At 38.4% G+C, this 27,036-nt stretch overlaps 1 protein-coding gene across 2 annotated transcripts in view; it reads left to right on the top strand.

The window, feature by feature from the left end:
* The window catches only part of EDIL3 (EGF like repeats and discoidin domains 3), a 262,102-nt gene that overhangs the window by 152,168 nt on the left and 82,898 nt on the right, over positions 1-27,036 (top strand). For both annotated transcript variants that reach the window (XM_075527316.1, XM_075527315.1), the window contains one exon: positions 3,196-3,309. In XM_075527316.1, the coding sequence (XP_075383431.1) occupies positions 3,196-3,309 (114 nt within the window). The remainder of the gene's footprint in view (positions 1-3,195; positions 3,310-27,036) is intronic.

The following is a 27,036-nucleotide window of genomic DNA, read 5'->3' as shown; positions in this document are numbered from 1 at the left end:
GCTTTTAAGAGGATAAATTACTACCTTTATTTCACCAAGTAAGAGATGTTCATATGTTCACTTAATGTTTTTTAGTTCACAGTGACCTTGATATTTTTTTCCCACAAATGTGTTAGCCTGTATTAAAATAATGAATAACCTGATGAAAACGTAAGGTTAATGGGCTTTGCTGAAAAAGGCAAATAGGGAGCTGAAGAATCTTGTTAAATTTTATAAATACATATAAAGAATTTAATTTAGAATTGAGCAGGTCTGTTCTTTGGTCATTTCCCTTGGCAGGTTTTATTTCTCACACACTAAGCTGTTATTCCTCTTCTTCCTTTTTAATAGACAGAAGTTCAGCTAACCCTGTTAATTTTTATGAGTCCAGTATGTGATATCTTTATAGGCAACAAATAGAAATACATGAGGGATTAAAAAGAAGCTCAGAGATCATTAACCATCATCAATTTTAGTATAAAAATCTGAAATTTTTCTGGTTTGAAGAACTGAAACTAGTCTCCACATTTACCTGAAGGTGGGTCCCTGTAGTTCTGTTCACAGCAATGGGAAGATTATCACAGAATCACAGAAGGGTTGAGGGTGGAAGGGACCTCCGGGGGTCATCTCATCCACCCTCTCCTGCTCAAGCAGGGCCACCTAGAGCTAGTTGCCCAGGACCATATCCAAATGTTTTTTTAATATCTCCAAGGATGGAGACTCCACAAATGCCCTGGATAACCTATGCCACTGCCTAGTCACCCTCACAGTAAAAAAATGTTTTCTGTTGTTGAGATGAAATGTCCTGTGTTTCAGTTTGGGCCCATTGCCTCTTGTCCTGTCACTGGGCACCACTGAAAAGAATCACAGAATCACAGAATTGTATAGGTTGGAAAAGGCCTTTAAGATCATCAAGAGCCTGGTTCCATCTTCTTTGCACCCTCCCTTCAGGTATTTGTATACATTGATGAGTTTCCTCCTGACCCTCCTCTTCTTCAGTGCCAGCTCTCTCAGCCTTTCCTCACAGGCGAGGTGTTCCAGTCCCTTAATCATCTTAGTAGCCCTTTGTTGGACTCTTTCCAGTATGTCCATGCCTCTCTCATACTGGAGAGCCCAGAACTGGACGCAGCACTCCAGATGTGTCTCCCCAGTGCTGAGTAGAGAGGAAGGATCACCTGCCTCAACCTGCTGGCAATGCTCTGCCTAATACAGCCCAGGAAGCTGTTGGCCTTCTTTGCCATGAGGGTGCATTGCTGTCCCACGGTCAACTTGTTGTCCACCAGGACCCCCAGGTCCTTCTCTGCCAAGCTGCTTTCCAGCTGGTCAGCTTGCCAGCGTGTACTGGGGCATGGGGCTGTTCCTCCCCAGGGGCAGAGGCAGGACTTTGCACTTCCCCTTGTTGAACTTCATGAGGTTCCCGTTCAGCCCATTTCTGCAGCCTGTTGAGGTCCCTCTGGATGGCCGCACACCCATCTGGTGTACCAGCCACTCCTCCTGGTTTTGTATCATCTGCCAAGTTGGTGAGGGTGCACTCTGCCACACCATCCAGATCATTAATGAAGATGTTGAACAGGTTCAGACCAGTATTGGCTCCAGGGCTACACTGGTAGTTACTGGCCTCCAACTAGACTTCATACCACTGATCAACACCATCTGGGCCTGGCCATTCAGCCGGTTTTCAACCTACCTCACATAGATTGCACACATAACTTAAAAGCTACACAGCTTTTTAGATCTGCAGAAAAGACTGGAGGTACAGACTTCCCTGGAGACATCACAAAATCAATCAGATTAGGCAAGATGTGTGTATTAAAACATTGACATTTTTGTACATAGATTCCTAGTAAATGTAAAAGATCAAATGGAAAGTACAAAAGTTACATACTCAACTACCAGAAATCAAGCAACTTTGTTGACAGAGCTGAATTCTGCTTCTTCTGCCCAAGCCTTATTACATCAGGTTTAGACATTTATGTAGCATCTTCTTTAGTTTGTATATGCCAGCACAAACCAGGTTTGCATTTTGGGGACAGAAGCAGATTCAGCACAACAGGGAGGAGTATTGCGTTAATTTGTAGGGCATTTTGCCCACCAATGAATGCAACTAGTTCATCTCTGTTAAGTGTCTTCTCATTGGAACTTATTTCTGTGCTATGCATATGTGCCACTTTATCAGCAGCTGTATCCAAAAGGAATATGCACTTAAGCAAAACTGAGTGAAGTCAAATTGTAGTACAAGCTAAAGACTGCTTTTCTGTTTGCCGCTGACAGTGTCTAATGCAACAGGACTTCATCTCTTAATGAAGCTAGCGTGGGCTACCATCTTTTAAATATTTAACTTTATGCATTGATGCAGCCCTTTGAGACAATTATATATAAAATCCATACAACGTTTCTACTCCATACAGAATAAACATAAATGCAGAGATGGAGAATTTTAATTATGAGATATGATTATCCTTCATCTGCCTGTTTATGATGACTGAAAAATATATATTGTGTTTGAGAAAAAGAATCTGATATTATACTTGAAGGTTACTACACTGAAAAACACAAGGGAGTATTATTCTTGCAACATTTGACAAAGTGTACTGGGAAAGGGAAACTCAAATGAAATTAACCACCTTTTCTGTCTTTTGAATTTCACAAAATTTGCAAGCTTCTGAATCAAGCTATTAGTTTCAATTTGCCCACTAATTTATGCACAGAAAGGAAATTTTTTAGACGGTTAAACAACCTTGTCAATTAGATGTTTAATGAATTAAGATGAACTGAGAGACATTCTTAACTGGCATCTGTTGATAAAGAAGTAGCTACATTTCTTGAAGTTGCAAGGATCACTAATGAGTACTCTGTTAGAACTAATTGAATTTGTTTATTTAAGGCCAAGCTGTGACTTGTAGCCCTGATGTCCTCTGGAAGTTACCGGTGAAAATCCCTGAACAAAACTTTAAATTCTGTTTTGTGATGGGACATAGTAAATCTTTAGTAGGTATTTGAAACTAACTAAATTTATATGAGATTGCTTTGTTTTTTTCCTAAAGCACGCCCTGTTTAATCACATCGTTTACTGAGCATGTTTGCTGGGCAAAAGAATGTATGTCTTCTAATGTCAATTGTATAAATACGTTGTGTTTTAGTGCTTTAAAACATGTGCTTATTCCTATTACAATCTCTCTTTACTAATCCTGACATTATCTTGTGTGCTTCCTGCAGATGTAAATGAATGTGAAGCCGAACCCTGCAAGAATGGTGGAATCTGTACAGATCTCGTTGCCAACTATTCCTGTGAATGTCCAGGTGAATTTATGGGAAGAAACTGCCAACAGAGTAAGTATTGCATGTTTTTATATCTCTTTTTAAAATAAATAAATATTTTATTTTGCAGAAACAAGTATAGTGTACTATGGAAATATTTCTCTAGTCTACAAATACATAATGTTCAAAGTAGCCTTCTTGTTCTTTTCAAAATGGAGGAAATTTAAGAGACCAAATCTGTCATGCATTCAAGTAAAGCATCTGATATGATGGAAACATTTGCAAAATGCAAAATTATTATCTAAGAGTCAAACAGGAAGGAGTAAATAGTGTAAAGTAGAAAAATACAAAAACTGATTCAGGCTGGGGGTTCATCTCGCCAAGTATCCTGTCTTCAACAGTAATTATTAACAGATATCAACAAGTGTAAGAGCAGGGCAAAAATATATGTTACTTTCCCTGACATGTCTCTAGCCTCTGAAAGTTGGACCACTGGTTTACAGAGAAGTCATTAGTGGCATTCCTTCAGGATCTGTCCTGGGAACAATCTCGCATGATTTGACCAATAACATTGACTATGAATGCACTAGAAAGGTCTGATTCCTAAAGCTGTCACTACAAAGGAGTTCTTCACATATGAAAGACTAGGTAATCTTGAAGATCAAAACACCAAAATAGAATAAACTGCTATCGTACCAAATGCAATATACCGTAACAGTTAATAACAAATGTTGGAGGCTCATGGATTTGAAATACTGCAGAGAAGAAATACTGCCTGTGTTTCAGTCGAACAAAGGATGCTAATATGATGGTGTTGTGGAAGAAGCTAATATAGTCCCAAGATATGTCAAGCCTGGTATCTTAAGGAGAAAAAGGAAAGTATTTGTGTATTAGCATTTGTAATATTAGATACTACATTCAAATTACCTGAAATACTGGAGTCATCCACATTCAAGAAAGAGGATTTCTAGTTCAAGCAAGATCTACTATATGTAGCAGTAAAAATTAAAAAAAAAAAGTTCCAAGTTGAATATTAAATAAATGAAACCATAACAAAGCTGAAGAATATGATTCATTTTTCTGTGTGTTGTTCACATTGTGGATGCATGGGGAAGGATGGTGAAGAAAACAACACGGACCAATAACCACAAATGACAAGCTGGGAATTTTCTTAAGTAGCCCCAGTGGATTCCCAGATTTATATATGCAACAGGTAAAAGATCTGAGGCATCCAACATAACGTGTATATAATTCTAGAGAGAAATCAAACATTAAGATTTTCTTTGATAAATTTTACAGGCCTATATGGCTACCTGAAAGAACTTGTAAAAAATGAACATTTATTAAAGTTTACTGGAAAAATTGCTAGTGAATCACTTCATGTATTTCCTTATAAGGTGCAATTGAATTACCATTTGGAATTCTATCAGGAATCTCATCCATCTCTTCAGAGTTTATCCCTCCTGGTTTTTTGGCTGCATCATGAACGCTGCTCAGATTATAGATCACATAAAACCAATCTCTTGTTTTGCTAGAAATGGGGTAGTCAGAGCTATTACTTGAAGTGATCATTGCATTTTCTGGATCATCATCTGTTATTTCATATTTATTTTTCTTTTTATAGATTTTTGTGTAGTTATAGCTAAAAATAAACTTTGTATGTGAAGTTGTATATATTATATATTATACTGGATTTGGTTTTATGTGTGTGGATATATATACACACACACATACATATTTCTATTTTGGAGAGCATATAACAGAAAGTATATATGTACAAAAAATAGAAATTTCCAGTATATTGGAATAGTGAAAAAATTCTGCTAATGTCAGTAGAGCATTGCTGAATTGCAAAATATGCTATCTACAGTCTGTCTTTCTGGGTCATACTTTGGGGTTTTACACCGGTAAGCCAATCACCTAGTCAAATAATCTTTCTGGAGATGCTTTTTTAGATAAATGCTGATGACTGTGACCCAGGACTCCGTCATCTAGCCCATAGAGAAGAACACTAAGTTATTTGAAAGGATAATTCTGTTGATTGTTAAAGAATTTTTATAATTATGATAAGGCTCTATACAACAGTCAAATTGCTTTGGTGTAGAGATCAAGGACAGTGAGTTATAAAATGTGCTTTGCAGTAACTATTAATTTGTCAGCTGCAAAGTGTGTGCAGGCTGAGAGAGTTGGGGTTGTTTACCCTAGAGAAGAGAAGGCTCCAAGGAGACTTTATAGCAGCATTCCAGTACTTAAAGAGGGCCTACAGGAAAGATGGGGAGGAGTTCTTTATCAGGGAGGATGAAGGGTAATGGTTTTAAACTGAAAGAGGGTAGGTTTAGATTATATATTATAAAGAAATTCTTTACTGTGAGGGTGGTGAGACACTGGCCCAGGTTGCCCAGAAAAGCTGTGGATGCCCCATCCCTGGAAGTGTTCAAGGCCAGGCTGGATGGGGCTCTGAGCAACCTGGTCTAGTGGAAGGTGTCCCTGCTCTTGCAGGGGGGTTGGAACTAGATGACCTGTAAAGGACCCTTCCAACCCAAACCATTCTATGATTCTTTGATTCTATGGTGTCGTAAACAGGGGGGCATGGCAATGCAGCACTGGAGTGCAGTGGTAAAAAGCTTTTGTTCTGTACTTCCTCTGGGTAGGGACACGCATATGGAGGTACCACCAATCTGGTGTCTGTGGGACGGTATCATGGGAGGAGTATGAAAACAGACGAGCTTTGAAGACTTAAGAGAAAAGTAATATATTACTTAAATTAGTAATTAGGAAACGCTACACAATGTAGATATTTGAATACTTCCATTGTACCACTCTTTATACTCATTCAGCTAAGCATATGAAGAGTTATCAGAAAATTAAGGATGTGAACAATGTTTGTACTGACTGTAATCATTGAACTACCCCTGATCAGGAAAGTCAGCGCATTCTCCCACTACTATGGCACAGTTCACAAACTTTTAGGATTCATCTACTTTTGAGCTAGCTTTAGCACAGCTAGCATTAAAATGGTAACTTTTCTTTTTGTACCATCAGTATAATTGTGCACTATACCAGTTCTTATAGCTGGGCTTGTAAATATTCTTTTTTTTTCATGAGAAGTTTAGTTATGTCATCGTACCTAATTACGTAATTACAAGTAGTAATTACACATTCTAATTACACCATTAGAGTTTTACACATATTTACAGTAATCATATAATTAAATACTGTTACGCTAATTATGTAAATTAGTGATTGCTGTCGCAGAATTACCTCACAAAGCTCAAAGATTGCTAATCCACATCACAGAATATGTGAAATATCCTAGACCGAGAATAAAAAGGGCAAAAATACATCATGCAGTCTGTTCTCCTGTCATTGGAAGCTTGTTCTCCAGGATGCATTTTCTAATAGTATAACTAGTTTGGTATATCCCAAATACCAATGCTTTGTAATAATGACTTGTCATGTTACTTATCAGCTTGAAGTAGTTTATGTCAGACTGTTTTTCCTAATGCTCCAACTAAGTTTTCTCTCTTTTTTTAATTCCTCCATTTAATTCCACCATAATTAATTTCTCTTAGCTAATCTCCTAAATAATTCCCTTCCATTTTATCTTATGTGTAGCACTTTCCAGGTGTGAGACAACTATTTTATTACACCCAGGTCCTGCGAGCCTTGTGGGGCACCCACCCAAAATCCTTCTGAGTAGTCCCAAGTTATCCCAAGTTATTGTTCTGCTAATAACTAGTGCAGCTGAAGTGAGAGGGAAAGGCTTGTCTGGAACTGAGTACTAAGATACCACTAAAACACCTAATGAGCTTGGAACCGTATTTGGATCACCTTGACCATCTTCTGAGTCTCCTTCTGGCAAGATTAGGTTTGGAGTTGCTTTCTAAGGGCTCAGCTGTGAAGTAAAGTTCTCAGAAGACATGGAGGTGATCTCCTGGCCACCTGATGCACCTCATGCCCCCACAAGGCTTCTGCTCCTTTGGGGCCTTCTTCTGTTTTATTTACATAGCCCTCTCATTTTGAAGCACTGGCCTGACCTCTTGGTTTTTTTTCTGGAGAGACTTAAATTCAGTATTCTTTCTTTCTTATTAGCTACTGCTATCTGTAGCCATTCAGGCGTAAATGATATTTAAACCAGCTGGCTCTCATTGCTGGAAAGCACAGGATGAGGCAAATTCAAAGTACTGTGGAGTGCAAGAGCACTGACGGCTTCAGAACATATTCAATTGTTCTGGAATAAGCTTATCAACCTGTTGAGAGATACTTCACTGAGCATCTGGTATTTACAAAATTTGCCTGCAGATGTTTAGTAAACATGGAATGGAAAAAGAGCACCTTTTCCCATCCTCTGAAAGCAAAAGCTAAACTATGCTAATTCCATATTACTTTCCAGATTTCTTAAGGCCTCAGCATTTCCTTGATGCAGCTGCATCTCCTTCTGTTCTTGCACTCTCTGAACCTATTTCTTGCTTCTGTACTGAATTCAAGCTATCAGTTACGATTACCTCCATTACAGCTTTCCTTAGTCTTGCAGTCTCTATAAATAAGTACTGCTTTCAAGACAGATTCTCCTGGGGTTGAAGTTTTTACTTTCCGGATCACAAAATTCTCTTGCAGGCAACAGGGAGCCACTTTCATCAGTGTCAGACTGTTTGCATTATTCAGTACGAATCTGTATTGTTAAAATCTCCCATGAGCAACATGGATTGTGAATTGCAATAATTTGTGAGGAGTTCCTCACAAATTTTTTATCACTTTTTTTTTATCTAGCAGATGGTACTATACAGTGGACACGTTAGAATTTCACCATTGTGCATTTTGGAGCTGTATTTTGCTGATTGCCAAGAATTGCTGCCATTAAAGCATATGGCAATTTTTCTCATGCTTTTTCTTTAAAGATATAGATCAAATTAGTCACTGTAAATATTTTTTAACATCTACTATGGCCCCTTCACCTCCTTTTCTGTGTATTCAACATGCCCATATGTAGGAGGACTGCATTCAGAGCAAGTGCACCAATTTAGTTCATCTAGCATGTCAGAAATCATGCTGAGCAGTGTACCTTCACGTTATTTTAATTTATTTCCTGTGCTTTATGTTTTAGTACACTAATGTGTTTATACTGCACTTGGTCATCTTCCACCTTCCTCTCTGTGGAAATCAAAGTGGCATTTTTTTACTTAAATGAAAATGCCCCTTCTTTCAGTGTCATTTTTACTTAAAAATTATCTAAAGGTCTGACAGATCTAGGCATAAAGAGACTTTCAAAACTTCTGCTTACATGCAGCCTTATACTCCCAGGCTAGATGGTGTCATCCAAAGTGTTCTGATGTGCTGTGATTTTAGAATTTTCTTCCTTTCAAAATTATTCCCAGGAATACAGGGCACCTGCAACTTGCATGATTTGTAGCGCAGGAGAAATAACTAGTTTCACCGTATTTTTTGAAGATACTATATCGCTTCTTTTGGTGTCTTCTGTATTTCACTTTTAAGTGTGTTTTCAAGGCAGTGTCCTCACTTGTTGGTACTTTTTGGCTTCAGGTGCTTGTCCTTTGAACTCTTCTGCTTGATACTCACAGTCTTCGGCGAGTCTTGAGTACCTCTGTCTTTCCCATCTCCAGCTCTTACCAGCCCTGGCTCAGCAGGGTTCAGAGTTCAGGAAGCCTCCATGCTTAGGTTCAGAAAAACCCTATGCAAAACAAACGTCACAGCATGAGGGCATAAAAAATTCACAGGCAAAATAAAACAATTCACGAAAGAGTTAAAAGCTATGTTTTCAGGAGGAAGCTTTACATCTGGCTAAAATTTGTCTTCCAAGAAGTCTGTGTTTTCAAAATGTGGATAGGAATCAGAACTTAACCATTTTCTTAGGTTAATAAACCTGGTAACAGGCTTTCTGGTGAATTCAGCTCATGAAAATGCCCTGTTAAAATTAAGCTGCTAAGCACTGAACTATTGTTGAATGGTAAACATGATCCCATTACAACCATATCTCATTTCCTGATTACCTGCTGGGGAAACCAGGTTTTAAGGCATGAGATTTTTTATGCACCTCCAGTTGGCAATATTTTGTGGCTTAAAGCTTGTAGTGAGCCACTGTGAAACACTTTAGTTGACAGGAATCAACATGGACTTGAGTTCCCTAAATTACTGATTACTATTAAAATCCCTCTGAATTAGATTTAGGAGAACCTAACTTTCCTTACAGCTCAAAATATCAGTTTGACTAATTCTGTGAATAATCCAATATGAAGTTTGGTTTTAAGCGTATTCTTGATTGTTTTGAATATCTGACACTTTTATGATCTGAAATACTGGTGTTACATAAAATGTAGCAAATTTCTGTAAAACAAAACTGGCCAAACATACTAATTTTTCTTCTGTGTTCTTGAAATTGCTCTATAGTTCAAGATGTCAATGATTTATGTTGTTATCTACCAACCTTTCATGTTTCATCAGTTGATTCAGGTTTTCAACTTTCATTAGGAAAAAAAATAAACGATAGAAGGAATTGTAGTTTCTAGAAATACAGACTGCTATATTTAAATTAAGGGCATTATAATCATCTGCAAAAGAAGAAGATACGCATTCATTGGTACAAATGTAATTACTCTTGTATATGGGAGTTTTTGTTCCATTTTCATTCATCTTGCCACTACGTACTGGGAATTCTATTAAGGCACATGCTAAACCTGAGAGAATTCTGAATGACCTGTAGATTATGGCCTTAAAATGAATCGAGACAGGTTTCCTGTACTTTCTCTTTCCAATGTCTTAAATAGGTAAGCTCTTGTAATTGCCTTCAAATTACAGAAATTTCCAAACAGATTTTCTATTTTTGTGAGGGAACTGGGACAAAAAGCCCCTACCCTTGTTTTTCATTGCATTATATTGTAAAGTAACAATTCTTGAAAACTGCCATAAACCAGCCCTGCTGCTGCCTGAAGGAGCCCTGCTTCGGATTCTTCTTTGCTTGTCTTGCTGCTTTTGTCGCTGCTCATTCTGGGCTGCCATTTTACCCATTTGCATTGTTGTCCCAGCAAAAACCCAGGAAATAAAAACAGTAATTAATGAGCTAGATCAGTTCTTTGATCTGGTGAACTTCATGGCCACACAGATACTGGGCTGGTACAAAGGAATGGCAGAGGACAGAGCTTGGGCATTAAATCAAGACTTAACACCAGTTAAAAATGTTAATCAAGCCACAGTCTAATCAACAGAGTAGAAACTGTTCTTTAATTCATGTTTAAGGCAAAGGTAAGAACTTCTTTTAATTTTTTTATTTTTCTTGGTTTCTCTTCAAAGACCATAACATTTAAAAGCTAGGCTTCTCAGTTCATTTGCCAAGGATACAACAAATAACAATTCAGTAAATATATACATTCCTGCTTGACATTCTTTAGATGGCAAGTTTAGGACTTGCATGGAAAAATTAAGGGGATTTTATAGGTATGTGTATGTGTGTGTGTGTAGGTATATGTACACACAAATATTACCCTTAGAGAAATTAATTCACTTTTTTTAATGTACTCAGGGTAGTTAACTTACCATTCATATGATGTCCTTGCTGGTTTAGGGAATAATGTGTGGTTAATCTCAGACAAAAGGAAGAATGGAAAAAATTTCGTGTCTAAAAGAAATGTATCAATTTAATATAAAGGTAATGGTAATACTTGATTTATGACCTCCCTGGATTACAGAAATATCTTAGAACGGAAACATATTAGAAAGACACTTTGAAAGTGCAAGAGGGAAAACTTTTTACTTGTTAAATGTGACTTTAACCCATGTAATTCAACTCAATCTAGGTAATTTGTCATTTTTTGAACATGCTATAAGAATAAAAACAGAAATTATTTAAGAGGTTAAATAAATGCTGAAAGACAGGCTAAATGTATCAGTAGTAAGGGTGATGCTTTATATACATTTTTAACTATTTCAGCTAATCATGGACAGAACACAATTTGTATACTTGCATTGGACAAAACCCATCTTGAATCTCTTGCTGAAACTAATGAGGTTTACTGAGGCTACACTGTTCTGGGAGTATTGTCTGGCTAGCATTTCTGTGTAGTGTATTGGTATGAAAGTGCAAAGAGGCAGAGAATGTTATAGAAATGACAGAACACGTTGTTAACATTGAAATGTTCTCCCAGGCATTTCAGTGACCCACTGAGAAATATTAATCAAACTCTAACGTTTCTAATACTGAGTCTTCGAACAACAAAGCACACTGGCCCTTCCGCTGCAGCCCTTCTTTGTCCAGGCATCCTGCGTAAGATGCAAAGGTGTGCAAAATTGGGCTCAACAGATCAGAATTGTAGTTCTTCCATTCAACACAATAGGAAAATGAGACTGATTTCTCAGTGTTTGATGTTGAAACAAAGTCCTCAGCCCTATGCCTTTGGGCACATTTTCATCTTGCTGCAGTTGTACTGTACAGCAATGTCTCCCTTTGAAAATTCATTTCTCAATATCTTACTTTGATTAGGCAGTAGAGGATACAATCTTTACTCAGACACCTGACAGAAACTCATTGTAAAATATTCAGACAAGCCCTTAGGACCCAACAGGCATATTTTACACATTTAATCATTTCCTTACTCTACAGCTTGACTTTGTAACATCTCATTTTAGCTTGAGCCACTTTGTTGTGGCAACTTTCTGGCCATGTTTTCTTATTTAAACCTGCTGATCTGCTTTTCTCAGGCACTGTGTCATTCTTGACTCATGGTGCCCCTCAACTACCGTCAGTAAAGAGGGAAAAAGGTTGCATTGGGTCAGGGATTCCTTCTGCTACCTGTCTTCCACCTGTCTGTCCTTCCTACTGAGGGAGCAATACGACCCTACCTTTTCAATTACATAGAATCACAGACATTCCCAAAAAGTAGAGGAGAAAAAATACTTATCTTATAAATATAACCCACTGTTCCTGTGTTGGAAGAACTTTTATGTGCATTTTTATGCATGGCAAAGCCTATGAGAATGCATATTTCAGCATTTCTAAGCCTTAAAAGAAAAATTACAGCACAACGTTATTCTCAAAGTAGCCTCTGTAGCTCTTAAGTTCCTGGTCTGGTCAATAATGCACATTCTTTTTTTATGTCCTCACAGAAATGAAAAATAATTTGCAGGTAAGGAATTGGTACTATAAAAGAAATAAAAGCCAGACTGTAGCCAGTAGGAGCAAGCTGAAAACAAATCACTGGTTATTATGACCAAAAAAACCCCTTAAAAGTATGGAAAAACACCTTCAATAAAAGTACTAATGATTATAAATATATGAAAAGAACAATTTACAGCTGCAGTAGGCTGAAGAAAGTTCCCAACAGCCAAGTCACAGAACCATTTTTTTCTGTTTCAGGTACTAATCCAATTGGAAAATACCTTATTTCAAGGCTTAGTATTTATAAGATATAGGCCATTTATTTCAAAATAGATTAATCATGGAGGGTGGCTTCCCATCTGAGTCAGCCTGGTCTAGTCTGCTGCTACCCTTTGGTGGACACAGGAATGAGCAATGAGAGGAAAATCATGTTTAGAGCCATACAAAGTCCTCATAATGAAACTGCCTTGAGGTTTGCAGTAGTTAACAAACCGGGCACAGAGTACAATTACAGGTGAGTATGGCGTAAACCTTGCAAAAGTTGGAGGTTTGAAAGTTGATTCACATTTTGGAGATTTATGTGGAGTTGGAATTCAAGCCAAGCTGTGAAAGATGAAAATCTGTGTGAACTAAAGAGAAAATGGAACAAAATATGGTTACATGAGCCCTAAATGAACTAAAATCTCCAGGCTCGGCACAGCTCCCACCTGCAGTTTTCAGAAGGAGAAGGACATGTGTTCAGTGATCAACTTCCTGCTGAGGCAAGATTCACAGCTCCTGCTGCTGTGGACAGACGGCTAGTCCAGCAAAGCTCCTGTTCCAGGCATTGGTGCAGTGATGTGTAAGATACGTAGGAATGAGCAATGCTAGTAGGTTACATCTATTTTCATCCCTGACCACCACCACGCTCAGGTGTTGCATTCTATTAGATGATCTGAGGACTTACAAGACAAGAAATTCAGGCTGTCTCCAGGGTCTTATCGTTGGTTGTGTTGGAAGGCGAAGCAGCGTGTCATTCATCACAACTTAGTCTGCTTTCTAACCTCTTCAGGGTTCAGCACGGGAATGGCAGTCCTTCATTGCCTGTCAGATCAGAGGCAAACGGCGTGCCTCCGTGGCTGCAGGCGGCGGCACAGGCACTGGCCATCAGCCCAAGAGCCGCCCCACGTGGATGCACCTTTGCAGCTCGGAGGATCAGCAGCCACGGTGTTACTCACTCAAGGCTGTCAGTGCTTCAAAATAAATGAGGAGATGAGCAGATATGAAAAACTCTACGGCACGGCAATTCTGAGAGAGAAAGTCTTTGTGTGTTTCTGTCAGGGCGTACGTAAATTGGGACTCAGAGGGGTGCGAGCGAGTTTTCAGACTGAAGTAGAGTTAAAACTTTAAAAATTCACAAGTATCATAAAAGATCATTACTTTGCCGAAAAAGGCTGATGCAATTACTCTTAGTTCAAACCCTTTTCCTTTGTGTCAGTGATTTTTTTTTATACTAATTCTAAATGTAATTTGGCCAGCTCTTGATTTGGTGTAGTTACTTAGAAATTTTATTTACAGAAAAGAGTGACACAAAACTTTTACTCTTTAAAACTGGTGGACAGATTAATATCCATTACTGATCCAGCAAAATCTGTTTGATAGAGCTCACCCATAAATATGATTTTCCTTTGTTGGCAAATCTGTACAGTTGATGGTACCATTGCATGCCTTCACTGAAGATCAGTTTCAGTATGTAGTTTGTAATGTTGTAGTTATTGTTATTCTAATAATATCATTCCCATTTATGCTCCTGTTGCTGAAACCTAATTTCATAATTACTCTGTTCCTATTTTTATGCAATTCACTTTTACCTGTCCCATGTTTTGAAATTTCATCCTAGGCATAGCATAAAAAGTAACCATGTTGTAATTCATTACATCAAAGTGAGAAAAAATATTGCTGGGAAAAATATTCCCCAGTATTCTTTTAACTTTGAAAGTAAATTTGAATCCTTACATCCACTGTGTGCAAATATGATTCTTTCTTTTTCTTCAATGTTTCTAAAAAGTGTCCTTTCCCTTCTGGTAGCAGTAAAACATCTGTACAGGAAGCTGAATATTGATTTTACTGCGATTACTGAAACCTCTTCCTCTTCTTTTTCTTACCTCCTGGTCCTTCCATAATTTTTTTCGCAATACCTTTAACTTTTCCATCAGGTGCGAATTTGAGTGAGTGTTGAGTTTTGTTCGTTTTTAGACATAGGAAGTTTTTTCCTTGATAAAAAGTGTCAGGTGGAAAATCTTCAAGAATTAAATTCTTTTCCCAAAACACATGATGGAATCCCTTCATCCTCTTCTCATCTCTGCTGAAGGTGGTGGTGGGTCTCCCACTGAGTCCTCTGCAGGCAAGATGGGGCACAAGTTAGACGATGTACTTTAAAAGCTGTGCTTTAGTCTCAGACTTACAAATACAACTGCTGGGAGTAAGTATGATTTATTAATGAAGTGTAGGATGTTTGTCCCCTTCCCCTATGAAGTTAAATCTCTCTAGCATTAATTGCACATTGATTTGAAGATTGAAACATTAGGTTTTTGGTGCTGTTCATTATTAATATTTAGTGATGGAGAATCCTAATTTCAGACACCGTAATATACTTTAAAAGTGGGGTTTGATTCAATATGGAAAGGCTAATTGGCAGTCGTCATCTATCCTAGTGACATCTGTGTCACCTTTGCTATGTCTGCAAAGTGCAAGGAGAGGTAGACCCCAAGGAATTCACAAAGACAGGTTACTCGGTAGGGAGTTGCGTAAGTTAGCCAGTATGAAAAGTTGAGGAAAAGTGTAATTTTTGTGAACAGCTAAAACTGCACCGGCCTGCAGTGCCCGTGTGTAAGGGATGTTATGCAGAAGAGTGTTTCCTCATGGGAAAGCAGAGATGTCACCGTGCTGTTTTGTGACCCAAGAAGGGACCTGAGGAAAAGCAAATTCTGGTCTCTGATGTAATTGGCATTTTTTGTGCATGGTGTAGCACCTTCAGAAGACAGTGTGAGAATCGCAACCCATAATTCCCAGTACATCAGGGGCTGGGGTATGAATAATATGTTTGCAAATTTGATCAGATAAGGAAGGAATTTGGTCCTCTTAGAAGTAGGTACTAGTCTTGTTCACTTAAACTTCACAGCTCCTGAAAGACATATAAACCTTCAACTCAAGCTGCTCCATTTCCCAAAATGTAGTTTATTCTTATTTGTGTTGTTAGATGCAAATGCATGCTTGCTGAAGAGATACTGTAGTTAAGTGCACACATTCCTCCTTGTTGTGAGTTTTGTGTTTAGTGCTGAGATTAGGTCCTCTTGCTCAAGACAAGAAGTTGAGAAACAAATTCCCCTGCTCTGTCAATCCTACTGCAGTTAAGTTAGCAGGTCAGCACCCAACATTGCAGTATTGTGATCCATGTTAAGCCAAAAGGATTTTAAGTCACAAGAAATTTTACATAGGGAGACTTAGACAAGAAAGGCATTAAGATGTTTCCAGGGTCATGTGAGCTTTTTGCACTGGCACTGAGGGCATAGGATGAATAGGTTATTGGGAATTTAAACTGAGATGTGTAAATTTTTATAACATAGTGTTAAAGTTATTTGATAAGTCATTATGGATAAATAATAGCATAGTTTAGTGCTATTGCTACTTTATTGAATGAAAAGAATCAAACAACTTGGCTGTGGTAATTGCATTGTAATTTTGTCATGTGCAACTTTGGCATTTCTTAATACATACATTGTCAGCTCAGCATTGTCTGCACAGCACAGTCTCCTGGCTCTTACTCAGCCATCAGAGTCTAATGCATCAAGATGAAGTTGTAGACAAAGTTGTGCTCATTTATGTATTACTGACAGGCAACTTCCCATTTCCCTTTTGTTACAACATTTTGTGACTAGTTCTCTTTACGTAGTGTTGTGGTTTGACCCAGCCGGCAACTCAGCCCCCCGCCGCCGCTCGCTCGCTCCCCCCCGGTGGGATGGGGGAGAGAATCAGAAGAGTAAAAGTGAGAAAACTCGTGGGTTGAGATAAAGACAGTTTCATAGGTAAAGCAAAAGCCACGCATGCAAGCAAAGCAAAACAAGGAATTCCTTCACTGCTTCCCATGGGCAGGCAGGTGTTCAGCCATCTCCAGGAAAGCAGGGCTCCATCATGCTAATGGTGACTTGGGAAGACAAACGCCATCACTCCGAATGTTCCCCCTTCTTCCTTCTTCCCCCAGCTTTATATGCTGAGCATGATGTCATATGGTGTGGAATGTCCCTTTGGTCAGCTGGGGTCAGCTGTCCTGGCTGTGTCCCCCCACAACTCCTTGTCCACCCCCAGCCTCCTCGCTGGTGGGGTGGGGTGAGGAGCAGCAAAGGCCTTGACTGTGTGTAAGCACTGCTCAGCAGGAACTAAAACATCCCTGGGTTATCAACAGTGTTTCCAGCACAAATCCAAAACACAGCCCTATACTAGCTACTATAAAGAAAATTAACTCTATCCCAGCCAAAACCAGCACACATAGTCATAAGTGAAAGTTACTAAGTCAATCTATATCTGTTGAAATGTCTAGTCATTTTGTAAATAAGGTGAGAGGATTTTAACCACAATAAATGCAAGTATTTATTTATGCTTTATTTATGAAAGGAAAATGCTAAAATATTTGGATTTTGGTGACTGGATGATGTTCTCTAATATCTTCCAGCTCTTCTCTAAACAGCTGGAATGAAAAAGTCACAGCTATCTAGTGGCTTCATTGACCATGTTTACATGTTTATTTTGGAGGAATTTCAGGAAAGGGGATACTATTTCTTAGTTTTTCAGCTTAGAAATACAACTTTCTTCTTGGCAATCCCCTAACAAACTTTTTTTTTTTTCCTGTATAATATTAAATTATTGGATAATTAGGTTTCCTACAGAATACCAAGTAAAGAGCCTATAAACAGTATTAAAAGGAGATGCCTTCTGAAATAGTAGCTTTTTAAAGTCTAGTTTCTATTCTTAATTGAACTGCTATACTTATTCATTATGTATGCAGTGTGTTTTCTTGGGGAGTTGTTTTAAATAGACTATTTACATGAATAACATAACAGATTCTTAGCTAAATTTCACTCCCATTTTATTGGTAATTTCTTAAGAACATAAAAAACCCATCATATTGGGTCAGATAGTTCAACAATCTGTTTGCCTTACCATCATATCTCCTTCTGTGGCAATGACAAACATTTTAAGGAGAGAATGCAAGCTTGGGCAGTTTCTGTCCTTTGTTCCCCTTGCATCTTCTCCAGGTCTACAGTTCCTGTAGGAATATTAGAGATTACACCCCTGGTCAGTCTCTTTAGTATCATCTGTCCACCTATTATGCCTGAATTTGTCAAATTTCTTTTTGAACCTGTTGATCCTGTATCTGCCTCTAGAAGGCTCCAGAAGATCACTACCCACTGTGCAAAGTACTTTCTTTTACATGTGTTAAGCTGATTTCCTGTGAATTTCAGTGAGTGCTCCCTGTTTTCAGTAATGTAGATGTGATGAACAGTACTGTATTCATCTTGCCTATGTTTATGTAAAGTTAAGTCATATCCCTCCTCGGCCTTTTCCTTTCTAACTTGAAAAATTCTAGGGTTTTATTCCCTTTTCCTATGATATCTGCTTTTTCCCTTTAATCATTTGAACTGCCATTCTCTATACTTTCTTTAGCTCTACCCTTTCTTGGGACACAGACACCTGAACTGTACATAGTATGTGATCACACCAGAGTTTCATATACCTGTAAAATAATACTCTATGTCTTGTTCTCAGTGCCTAACTTTTTATTGGCTTTTTTGGCTGCCACTGCATTTTGAGCCAATGACTTCAGAGAACTGATGATGATGACTCTGAGATCTCTATTTGCAGTTGTAATGGCCATTTCCAAGTTCAATATTGTGTAGGCACGTTTTAGGTTTTTTTCATAGACACAGTATCTTCCATTTGTTTCACCCTTTTGACCACTCATTCAATTTTCTATGTCCTTCTGGAGCTGCTCGTCATCAGAGTGGCATTTGATCAAGAGAGCTTAGTAGCTTCAAAGTGGACAATTTCCCCATTCATACTTTCCCCCAGGTCACTGATGAGTAAAACTGACTCCAGCAATGATCCTCAGGGGATCCCACTGCTGACAGTTCATCCTGAAAAGCCATTTCCTGTTCTTTAATTAGATTTCTGTCTATAGCAGGGCCTTTTCCCCGCTCCCTGGCAAGAGCCTTTCATGTGGAACCTTATCAAATGCTTTCTGAAAATCCAAGTATGCTGTTTCCACTGCATTTCCTTTATCACTACGCATATTGTCACCACTAAAGAACTTCATCAGGTGAGGCAGGACTGCCATTTTCAGAAGTCATGTTGGCTCTTTACCAACAGATTGTCTTTATGCAGGTGCTTCGTGATCTTAATTACAGACTCAGCAGCTTACAAGATGTCGAAGTAGACTCACCTGCCTGTAGTTCCCACAGTGCACCCTAGAGCTGTTTTTTGTAGATGGGAGTGGAGCACTGATCTATTGGTGCAGCTCTGTAGTCCCTAAATCTAGCTTTTTCATCTAGGCGCAATTCCTAAAAACACTATGTCATGAAATCGCATTACCACTGGAAAAAGCAAGTCATTATTAGGTGCCAAAAGAACTCAAACATCCTTTTGCTTCCATTTTTTAAATCCTCAGACTACCTAAGAGTTGCCTAACTTTATTTTCAGTCTGTGTCCTCAGCACAGAGCTTGTAGAGCAAGTAAAGGCCAAAAGTGAATTTTACAACCTTACAATAAAAGTATGATGAGAGGATTTGGTAATGGAGGCGCACTTAGCAGTAATGGCACTGTTGAGAAGTAGAATGTAACATCCAATTTTTTTCTGTTTGATTCATTCTGATAGCCATTGCTTACACACATGAACCGTGTTGACCAGTATGGTAACAGAATAATGCGATGCTGTTGACCGAGATGCTACGTCAGCATAAAAAGCATTTAATCTCTTTGGACATATCAGCAAATAGGTAGCAATTCTTCCCATTACTGTTTGAAAAGCTGTCTTCTGTTTCATGGAACATAACTAATCACTTCATTTTCATGTCACCTCCTAGAGACTTGTAGCTTAACACAACATCATTTGAAAAGTTTGCTTGTCTGGAAGTGTCTGTGTGCTCATTAGCTGATGATGATGCAAATTGGTAAAGATGTCACCTTTGACATACAGTATTTTATGTGAAGGCATGAAACAAGATTAATCATATTCTTCACCTCAGTGCTGCAATACTACACTGGCTACTAACATACTTGGAATCACACTTCAGAAATCAGAGTAATAATAATTAAAATGTTAATAGGTCAAGAAAATGCATTTTGTTTTGTTTTAAATTTGTGAAGCAAACTTATAGAGATAAATGCTTTCTGTTAATCAGATATCAGAGCTGAATGGCTTTATAAACTGACCAGGGCCAGGCAAAAATGTGCTATTCCATTATGTAGTTAGGAGTCACCTGGAAGTTATAAACCCTGTGACTTTAAGTTTGTTATCTAGTAATAGATAAAAAATATCTGAAATTATCATTGACATTTTGTGTTCTCCAAGTCTATTGAAATGCAAAATAAAATGGGGGTTTGTAAATTCTATTTGGTGGTTTCATTTTGCATTGCGATGGACTAGAAAGAGAAACACACAGTCTGGTACCTTGTCTCAGTGGAAGTGCTGATTAAATTCCTTCAATAGGAACGAAAACATTGATTTGGTCTTGCCTGTAGGATTAGTCTTCAGAACGACAATTAACATGAGTTGCTACAACCAAGTTACTCAGTATCACTCAGATCAGAACATTAGATTGTGGAAAAAACACTTGAGCTACATGGAGCAGGCAGACGATTTGATTAGCTGTGGAATGATTGAAATAGCCAATAGCTAAAATGTGCAAACTTGAGCTTGTGGTCTGCAGCGGTATCTCCCCTATGTTATGCTCACCAGCAATCTTCAAACTCCAGTCCATATGATGAGAGGTTGAATAGCTCAAGTCCAAAGCACTGCTTCAACTTGAGCTAGAGATTTTTAGGTATGGGTAAAAGACTGATTAGCAAAACCAGTTTTATAGCTAGTGTGGATGTGGTAGTATACCACCCCTTTTGGGCAAAGGTGATTTTAATATTCATATTAGAGAGCTGCAGAGTTTGAAAATTTAAAAACTCAGTGTTCCATACACAGCTCTTGCACAAGTTAGGATTCATTCCAAGTGAAAATCTGCCTTTGTGTGGGAAGGACTGTAGAGGGCTTAGGCTTTGCTTGCATTTAAAAGTAATGTTTTGAGAGACGACATAAGAAGCAATAGCTGCTAGTGGGGGAACAACAACCTGTCATTAACTTGAGAGCAGATGAGATGGCAGTAAGAATGTGCTTGACAAAAAAAAGGAGGCCAACACGTTCAAAAAATGGGTACGTAGGAATAAACCTACTGTGTCTGTGTAATCTCCAGCTGTACACTGTACACTGTAATCAGTGCTCTTGGACTACTGAAGCCAAACTATGAGACAATTAATCAGATAATGAGCTGGGATATGTGACTGTCCTTCACAATACCTCCACACAATATGTTTGCTCTGTGCAAGTATGACTGAAGCAAACTGAATGTAAAAAGCTAAAGTGCTTCCAGTAACTTAAGATTTTAGCTCTTCTTCAGTCTGTCGTAGTGTGCATTTACACATATGGTCTGCATACATAAGCAAAGACAGCATCTTCTGGAAAATGAAAAAATCTCCTTAGGCTTCTACATTCTTCTGGAAATTGAGATGTAATTCCTACAATTAGAAATTCTTCTATTTTTTAAAATACACTGATTATCCATGCAGCTAACAGCAAAAATTTAATTTGGTATAGGAAAACAGACAGAATTTTTGTGTGTCAGGTATCATTCTAACAGACTGACTGACTGGGACTGAAATATATTCATACTTATTTTTATCAGAAAAATGTGGAATCCAAATACATTCTTACAGTGTTCTGCCTAAGAATGGCTCCCAAGAAGAAAAAAGTGCTAAATCAATGAACAAATTATTATTATTATTATTATTATTATTATTATTATTATTATTATTATTATTATGTCATGTAGCACTGTATAATACTGGATAAAGTGAAGTACTTCAGGGACAAAACCTCACCTATTGTAAACCAATAACACTCTAAAGTCAACAGAACAATGTCAGATTATTCCTGCTCAGGAAGGGCTCTTCTGTGTTGGTTTGACACCAGGATTTACCAGTCTGTGAGCATTGATCTGAAAAGAACCTGGAGTTACAACTATTCGGAATCAGAGAGTCACAGAAAGGTTGAGGTTGGCAGGGTCCTGTGGAGCTCATCTAGTCAAGCAGGCCATCTAGAGCCAGTTGCCCCGGACTATGTCCGCTCAGGTCTTTAGTATCTCCATAGATGGGGCTCCACAACCTCACTGGACAACCTGTTCCAGTCTTTAACTGTTCTCACAGTAAAAGAAAAAAAACACAATCCAAAATTTTTTTCTTGCATTCAGATGGCATTTCCCATGTTTTAATTTGTTTCCATTGCCTCTTGTCCTGTCAGTGGGCACCACTGAAGAGAGTCTGGCTCCTTTGTCTTCATTCCCTCTCATCAGACATTAATACACATTGACAAGATCCCCATGAGCCTTCTCTTCTGCAGGCTGAGCAGTCCCAGCTCTCTCAGCATCTCCTTGTAGATCAGATGCTCCAGTCCCTTAGTCATCATGGCCCTGCACTGGACTCACTCCAGTAAGTCCATGTCTTTTTAATAATGGGAAGCCCAGCACTGGATGCAGCACTCCAGATGTGCCTCCCGAGTGCTGAGTAGAGAGGAAGGATCACCTACCTCAACCTGCTGGCAATGCTCTGCCTAATACAGCCCAGGAAGCTGTTGGCCTTCTTTGCCATGAGGGTGCATTGCTGTCCCACGGTCAACTTGTTGTCCACCAGGACCCCCAGGTCCTTCTCTGCCAAGCTGCTTTCCAGCTGGTCGGCTTGCCAGCGTGTACTGGGGCATGGGGCTGTTCCTCCCCAGGGGCAGAGGCAGGACTTTGCACTTCCCCTTGTTGAACTTCATGAGGTTCCCGTTCAGCCCATTTCTGCAGCCTGTTGAGGTCCCTCTGGATGGCCGCACACGCATCTGGTGTACCAGCCACTCCTCCTGGTTTTGTATCATCTGCCAAGTTGGTGAGGGTGTACCCTGTCCCGGTGTCTGGGTCATTAGTGGAGACGTTGAACAGTGTTGGCCCCGCTATTGACCCCTGGGGTGCACCACCAGTGACATTAGACGTAATACAGACAGAATGAGGAGTCGCTTGGTATTTTTATGCCAAATAGCTTTCTGAGGTTTGATGTGGGTATTTCAGCTTGAATCACTTGGTAATTCCAATTCCAAGGTCACATCAACCTTCTTGTAATCATCTTTTTCAACAGAAAAATCAAAGTCTGGAAAGTTGTTTATGTGCTGTTATGCTCACCTATTCCTTCTCATCTGTTTTTAAAAGACTTTTTTCTGTAAAGCCCAAGTATGTTAACTGCCTACTAAATCTAGCTTTGCAGAAAAGTATATCATCATATATTTTTAAAGTAATGTCTTTTCAGTGTTTTTAAAACTCATCTGATTCATTTCACTTAATTTTAGCCTCTTAAACCTAGGCACTAAGTTGAAGGTAGAGCTGTCGGCTTGTTCCTTGGTCAGTAGAAACAGAAAAGACAACTACATGTCTTAAACACTTTCTTAGTACATAATGTCACAATGGAAATCATGGTTTAGAGTTGCTTGTTTCTTCCCACAGATGACAGAAGGAGCCTAAGCAGCTAGTTCAGGGTACATATGTAACTTTTAGATGGCTGAAGCTGGATCACATGAATTGTATCCCTTATGTTTGCTTTGTTTGGTTAGCTATTTTTAAATATAAACATGTTGGAATAATGTTGTCTTTATGGTGAAAAGAGATGTTGATAAGGAAAAATAAGGGAATAAGAAAAAAAAAGTATAGATAGAGATTTGATTTATGTTTAAAATACACCATGGCGTCACAAATATTATGTTTCATTTTACTACACTGCTGTAGTAATGAAAGACTTACTTTACCGCACATATACAAAGACAGCTTTTGGAATCTTCATTCTCACTTTTTTCCCACCCTAATAAAAGTCCACGACCTTTAAATTAATTCTGTATTTTTAACAGGGCTTCAAGCTCTGATCTTTAAAGCTGCTTTACATGAATATAAGGTTATACTTACATCAGATGGCTTCCAGGAACAAGATCTAAATGCCAATATCTGAATTTCCAGTTATTAAAAAGTTAGACGTGTTATAGAAGAAGATGGAAACAGCTTAGAGGCCATAGGAACTGTTGTATCTGGGTAGTCAGATTTAAATAACAGTCATTTCCATGCAGTTTGTGTTCAGTACTGTGGATATAGCTCATATTTAGCATATCAGTTCAGCAGTATATTGTAGGATATTGCCATCTTTTTACTTCTTTCTGAAGAACATGTATTCCATTGTAATGTAGAATTCATATTACTGCCGCTAGTGGTTTTTAAACAATTTCAATGAATACATCTTGTAACGAGTAATATTGTCATTTCTAGGAACAGTTGCCGTTCTGATGGGGAAAAAAAAACCAACCACAAAGGCAGAAAGAATGTCTCTAGGCAGCAAAATGAGATTTGCCACTTGAAAAGCACATACTCTTCTGGCAAATGAACATTCTCATTGTCAGGCTGGCTTGCAGGAATGCTAATTACATTGATGTTGTAATCCCACTGATTTCCATTGTAGACCTGCTAGAAAAATGCAGATTGTCTTTCAGTGTAACTATATCTTGTCTTTCCAGTTTTACTTTCAGGAGAAGGTTTGGGTTTGGTTTTTTTTCAAAGCTGCTTTTTGGAACAGGCAGATTTTGAGAGGAAGCAGTCATTAAGCACATAGATACATAAGTCACGAGCCGCCTTCAAATTAGCAGGAGTTGGTTAGCACTTCAAAAAAAAAAGTAGTATCAGCATCTGATTCCTGTAACTAGTTCAGAGAATCAGGCAGAGCTTCAAAACAGTCAGCTCGTCAGAATCCAGGTATTACACCTCTCCTGATAGGCTTTAACAAAAGTTATAAAGGAAATCGGTGAGATTTCCTGTTCAGTTAGCACCTCTGAAATCAGCGTTCCCACCAGCCAGCACGACTGTGAGCGTGCACTTGCGTCAGCGAGTCACTGCAGTTGAGAGGCAGAATATGAGCTTCCCAAGTGGTGAATCCATTTTGCAGCACTGCTGTGAATATTCTTTAGCTTGCATTTTTTTTCCTGGGAGTGCTGGCAATTCCTGGAAATTGTAATAATACCAGTTTAAGATATATTCATCCACTCTATTTAAAAATTACTAGTTTTTCTAGTACAAATGTTGCTCTGCAACAGAAAAAAACCATGTCCTTTGGAATGAACTTGGGGAGAAGAAAGGATATGCTACAATATAATGCATTTGCCACATAGGTAAGGTTTTTGTCAGTGTTGCATGCTCCATAAACAAAAAAAACCCAAATGAATGTAAATATAAAACCAAGGAACTCTGAAAGAAGTTGTCTGTAGCTATCTTGAAATGAGGCTGAACTTCTTCAGAATACTATGTCTCATTAGCAAATGCCCTAACATAGCTGAAAGTTAGCTATGTTAGGTAGAACATGTTAAGAAGTTATGTTATGTTATGTTAAGAAGTTATGTTAAGAAGCTGCTGAGTTTTCTTGTATTCTTTGAAGAAATATTTCTATCAATACCCGAGGAAGGGAGAAGTGCATGGATCGGACAGGGTTCAGCAGCAGCAAATAAAAAGGATTATTTTTAAATCCATTTGGGTTCCTAATTTCATTTTTATATGCCTAAATCATGCTTAAATTGTTAATTGGCTGTACTGTGTGCCACAACCATTTACAATGGCTAGAAGTAAAGGAGGTAATTAATAGATTCACAGCTGCACAAATCTCCTCCACCCACAGTTGCCCAAACCCAGATCCAACAAAAAATTTTGGGATTGGTAAACAAAACTTGGAATCACATATCCTTACATGTCATTGCAACCTAAGTTAATAATAATAATCATCAGTTACTGTTATGCAGCAGTTATGGACTATGGTTTCTGTGTCTGCGATTCCTTAAGCATGTAAGTATGACCACATGTCAATTATTTTGTAGTATGACTTGAAAGCTCCTATGAATTTAACTTCTATAATAAGAATTTAGTTTAATTCTTGTGAAAAGTTTTTTTAGTGCTACTCTACCATTTCTGTTTTATTCAGATTAATCTTAGTAGCATTTAAGTGGCTATGAGTTATGTAAAACTAGTTAACGTCACTACTCAAACATGGTAGAAATGTTATTTTTTACAGTGCCAACTTGAAATGTAAAAATCATTTTTCACATGAAGATTAATATATTTCTATATGAGAGCTCAGCAGAGGAGTTTGAGAAACTAAACTCTAACTCTTTACTGCAACATAATTTAATTTATGTATTTTAAGTCATAATCACTGCTTGAAAACAGGATAAAATAAAGGTAACGTGTATCAGTGAATTGTTGAATGCTGTAACTTGAATAATGGTATAAACTCAGAGGAAGCATTTTGTATTTGGTGGTTAGACAACGGTGCGTGTCCTTTCTGAAATCACCATGGAGTGATAGTAGTTTTCTGCTGCGGCTGTAAATTGGCCGTATGGTGCATCACGCTCAAGATTCAGCTGACCTTTTTTCTGGGTTCTAAACTCTCCCCTGGATTTTGGGTTGTGGCTCCAGGTAGTCCAGTAACCCATGTGGCAAGAACAGCTCTGCTCCTCCACACTTCGTGCTACGCTGTGTGCTTGGTGTAAATTGTGATTATTTGGCATCCCCCGGTAGAAAAGAAAATAGGAGAGGAGACAGATACACTAAAGGCTATCTTAAGAAGAGGACATTGTTGTCCATGTTCATAGAACCAGGACAAGATATAATAAATGGAATAAGAAAGATTGAAGTTGGACTTCAGTCAAACACCAAATGGGATTGTTAAATGTTCACTACTGGAGCTTTTGAAAAAAGGCATTCAGCAAACATTTGTCAGGAATGGTGTGGCTGTAATGTAGTTGACAAGTCTTGTGATAGAGACTTTTCCAGATCGTTTGAAGCCTTGGTTTTCTCTGATAGGGATCCACAAACAGTGTGTCTTCATTCTGAAAGTCGCCTTCCCAGGCCAGTTCCATTAAAAGCATTTTGAACATGCCTGGGGATGCTGTCAATAACATTAACGTGATGAAGTTCAGCACAAACATAGCAGCAACAATTACGTCACGGAGCAATACTAAAAAAGTGGTTTTTCTGATTACAGCTTTGTAGATATGAGATTTTAGAAGTACCCTTCTTTTTGAGCATGAGAATAACCATGCTTGGTCTGATGACAGTCCTATAGTCCTGCCTTGGACAGTGATCTGAAGTGAATGCTTTAATGAACGAGTGTAAGAAAAGGGACGAGCACTATGTGATGGTTCTCTGATTCTATTTTCCCAGCTTCCATCGGTCTTCAGTTTAGGGAGTTCCTAAATCAGAAGTTGTATCTTCCTTTAATTTTATTCCTGTTGGATAGGTCCCCTCTTCAACTGTGCTGTACATTGCAGTTCCCCAGATGTTAAT

The sequence above is a fragment of the Mycteria americana genome, chromosome Z, assembly GCF_035582795.1.
Source record: "Mycteria americana isolate JAX WOST 10 ecotype Jacksonville Zoo and Gardens chromosome Z, USCA_MyAme_1.0, whole genome shotgun sequence".
In the NCBI taxonomy this organism is placed as follows: Eukaryota; Metazoa; Chordata; class Aves; order Ciconiiformes; family Ciconiidae; genus Mycteria; species Mycteria americana.
The sequence above is the reverse complement of the archived record's forward strand: the minus strand, read 5'-3'. Positions and strand labels throughout refer to the sequence as shown.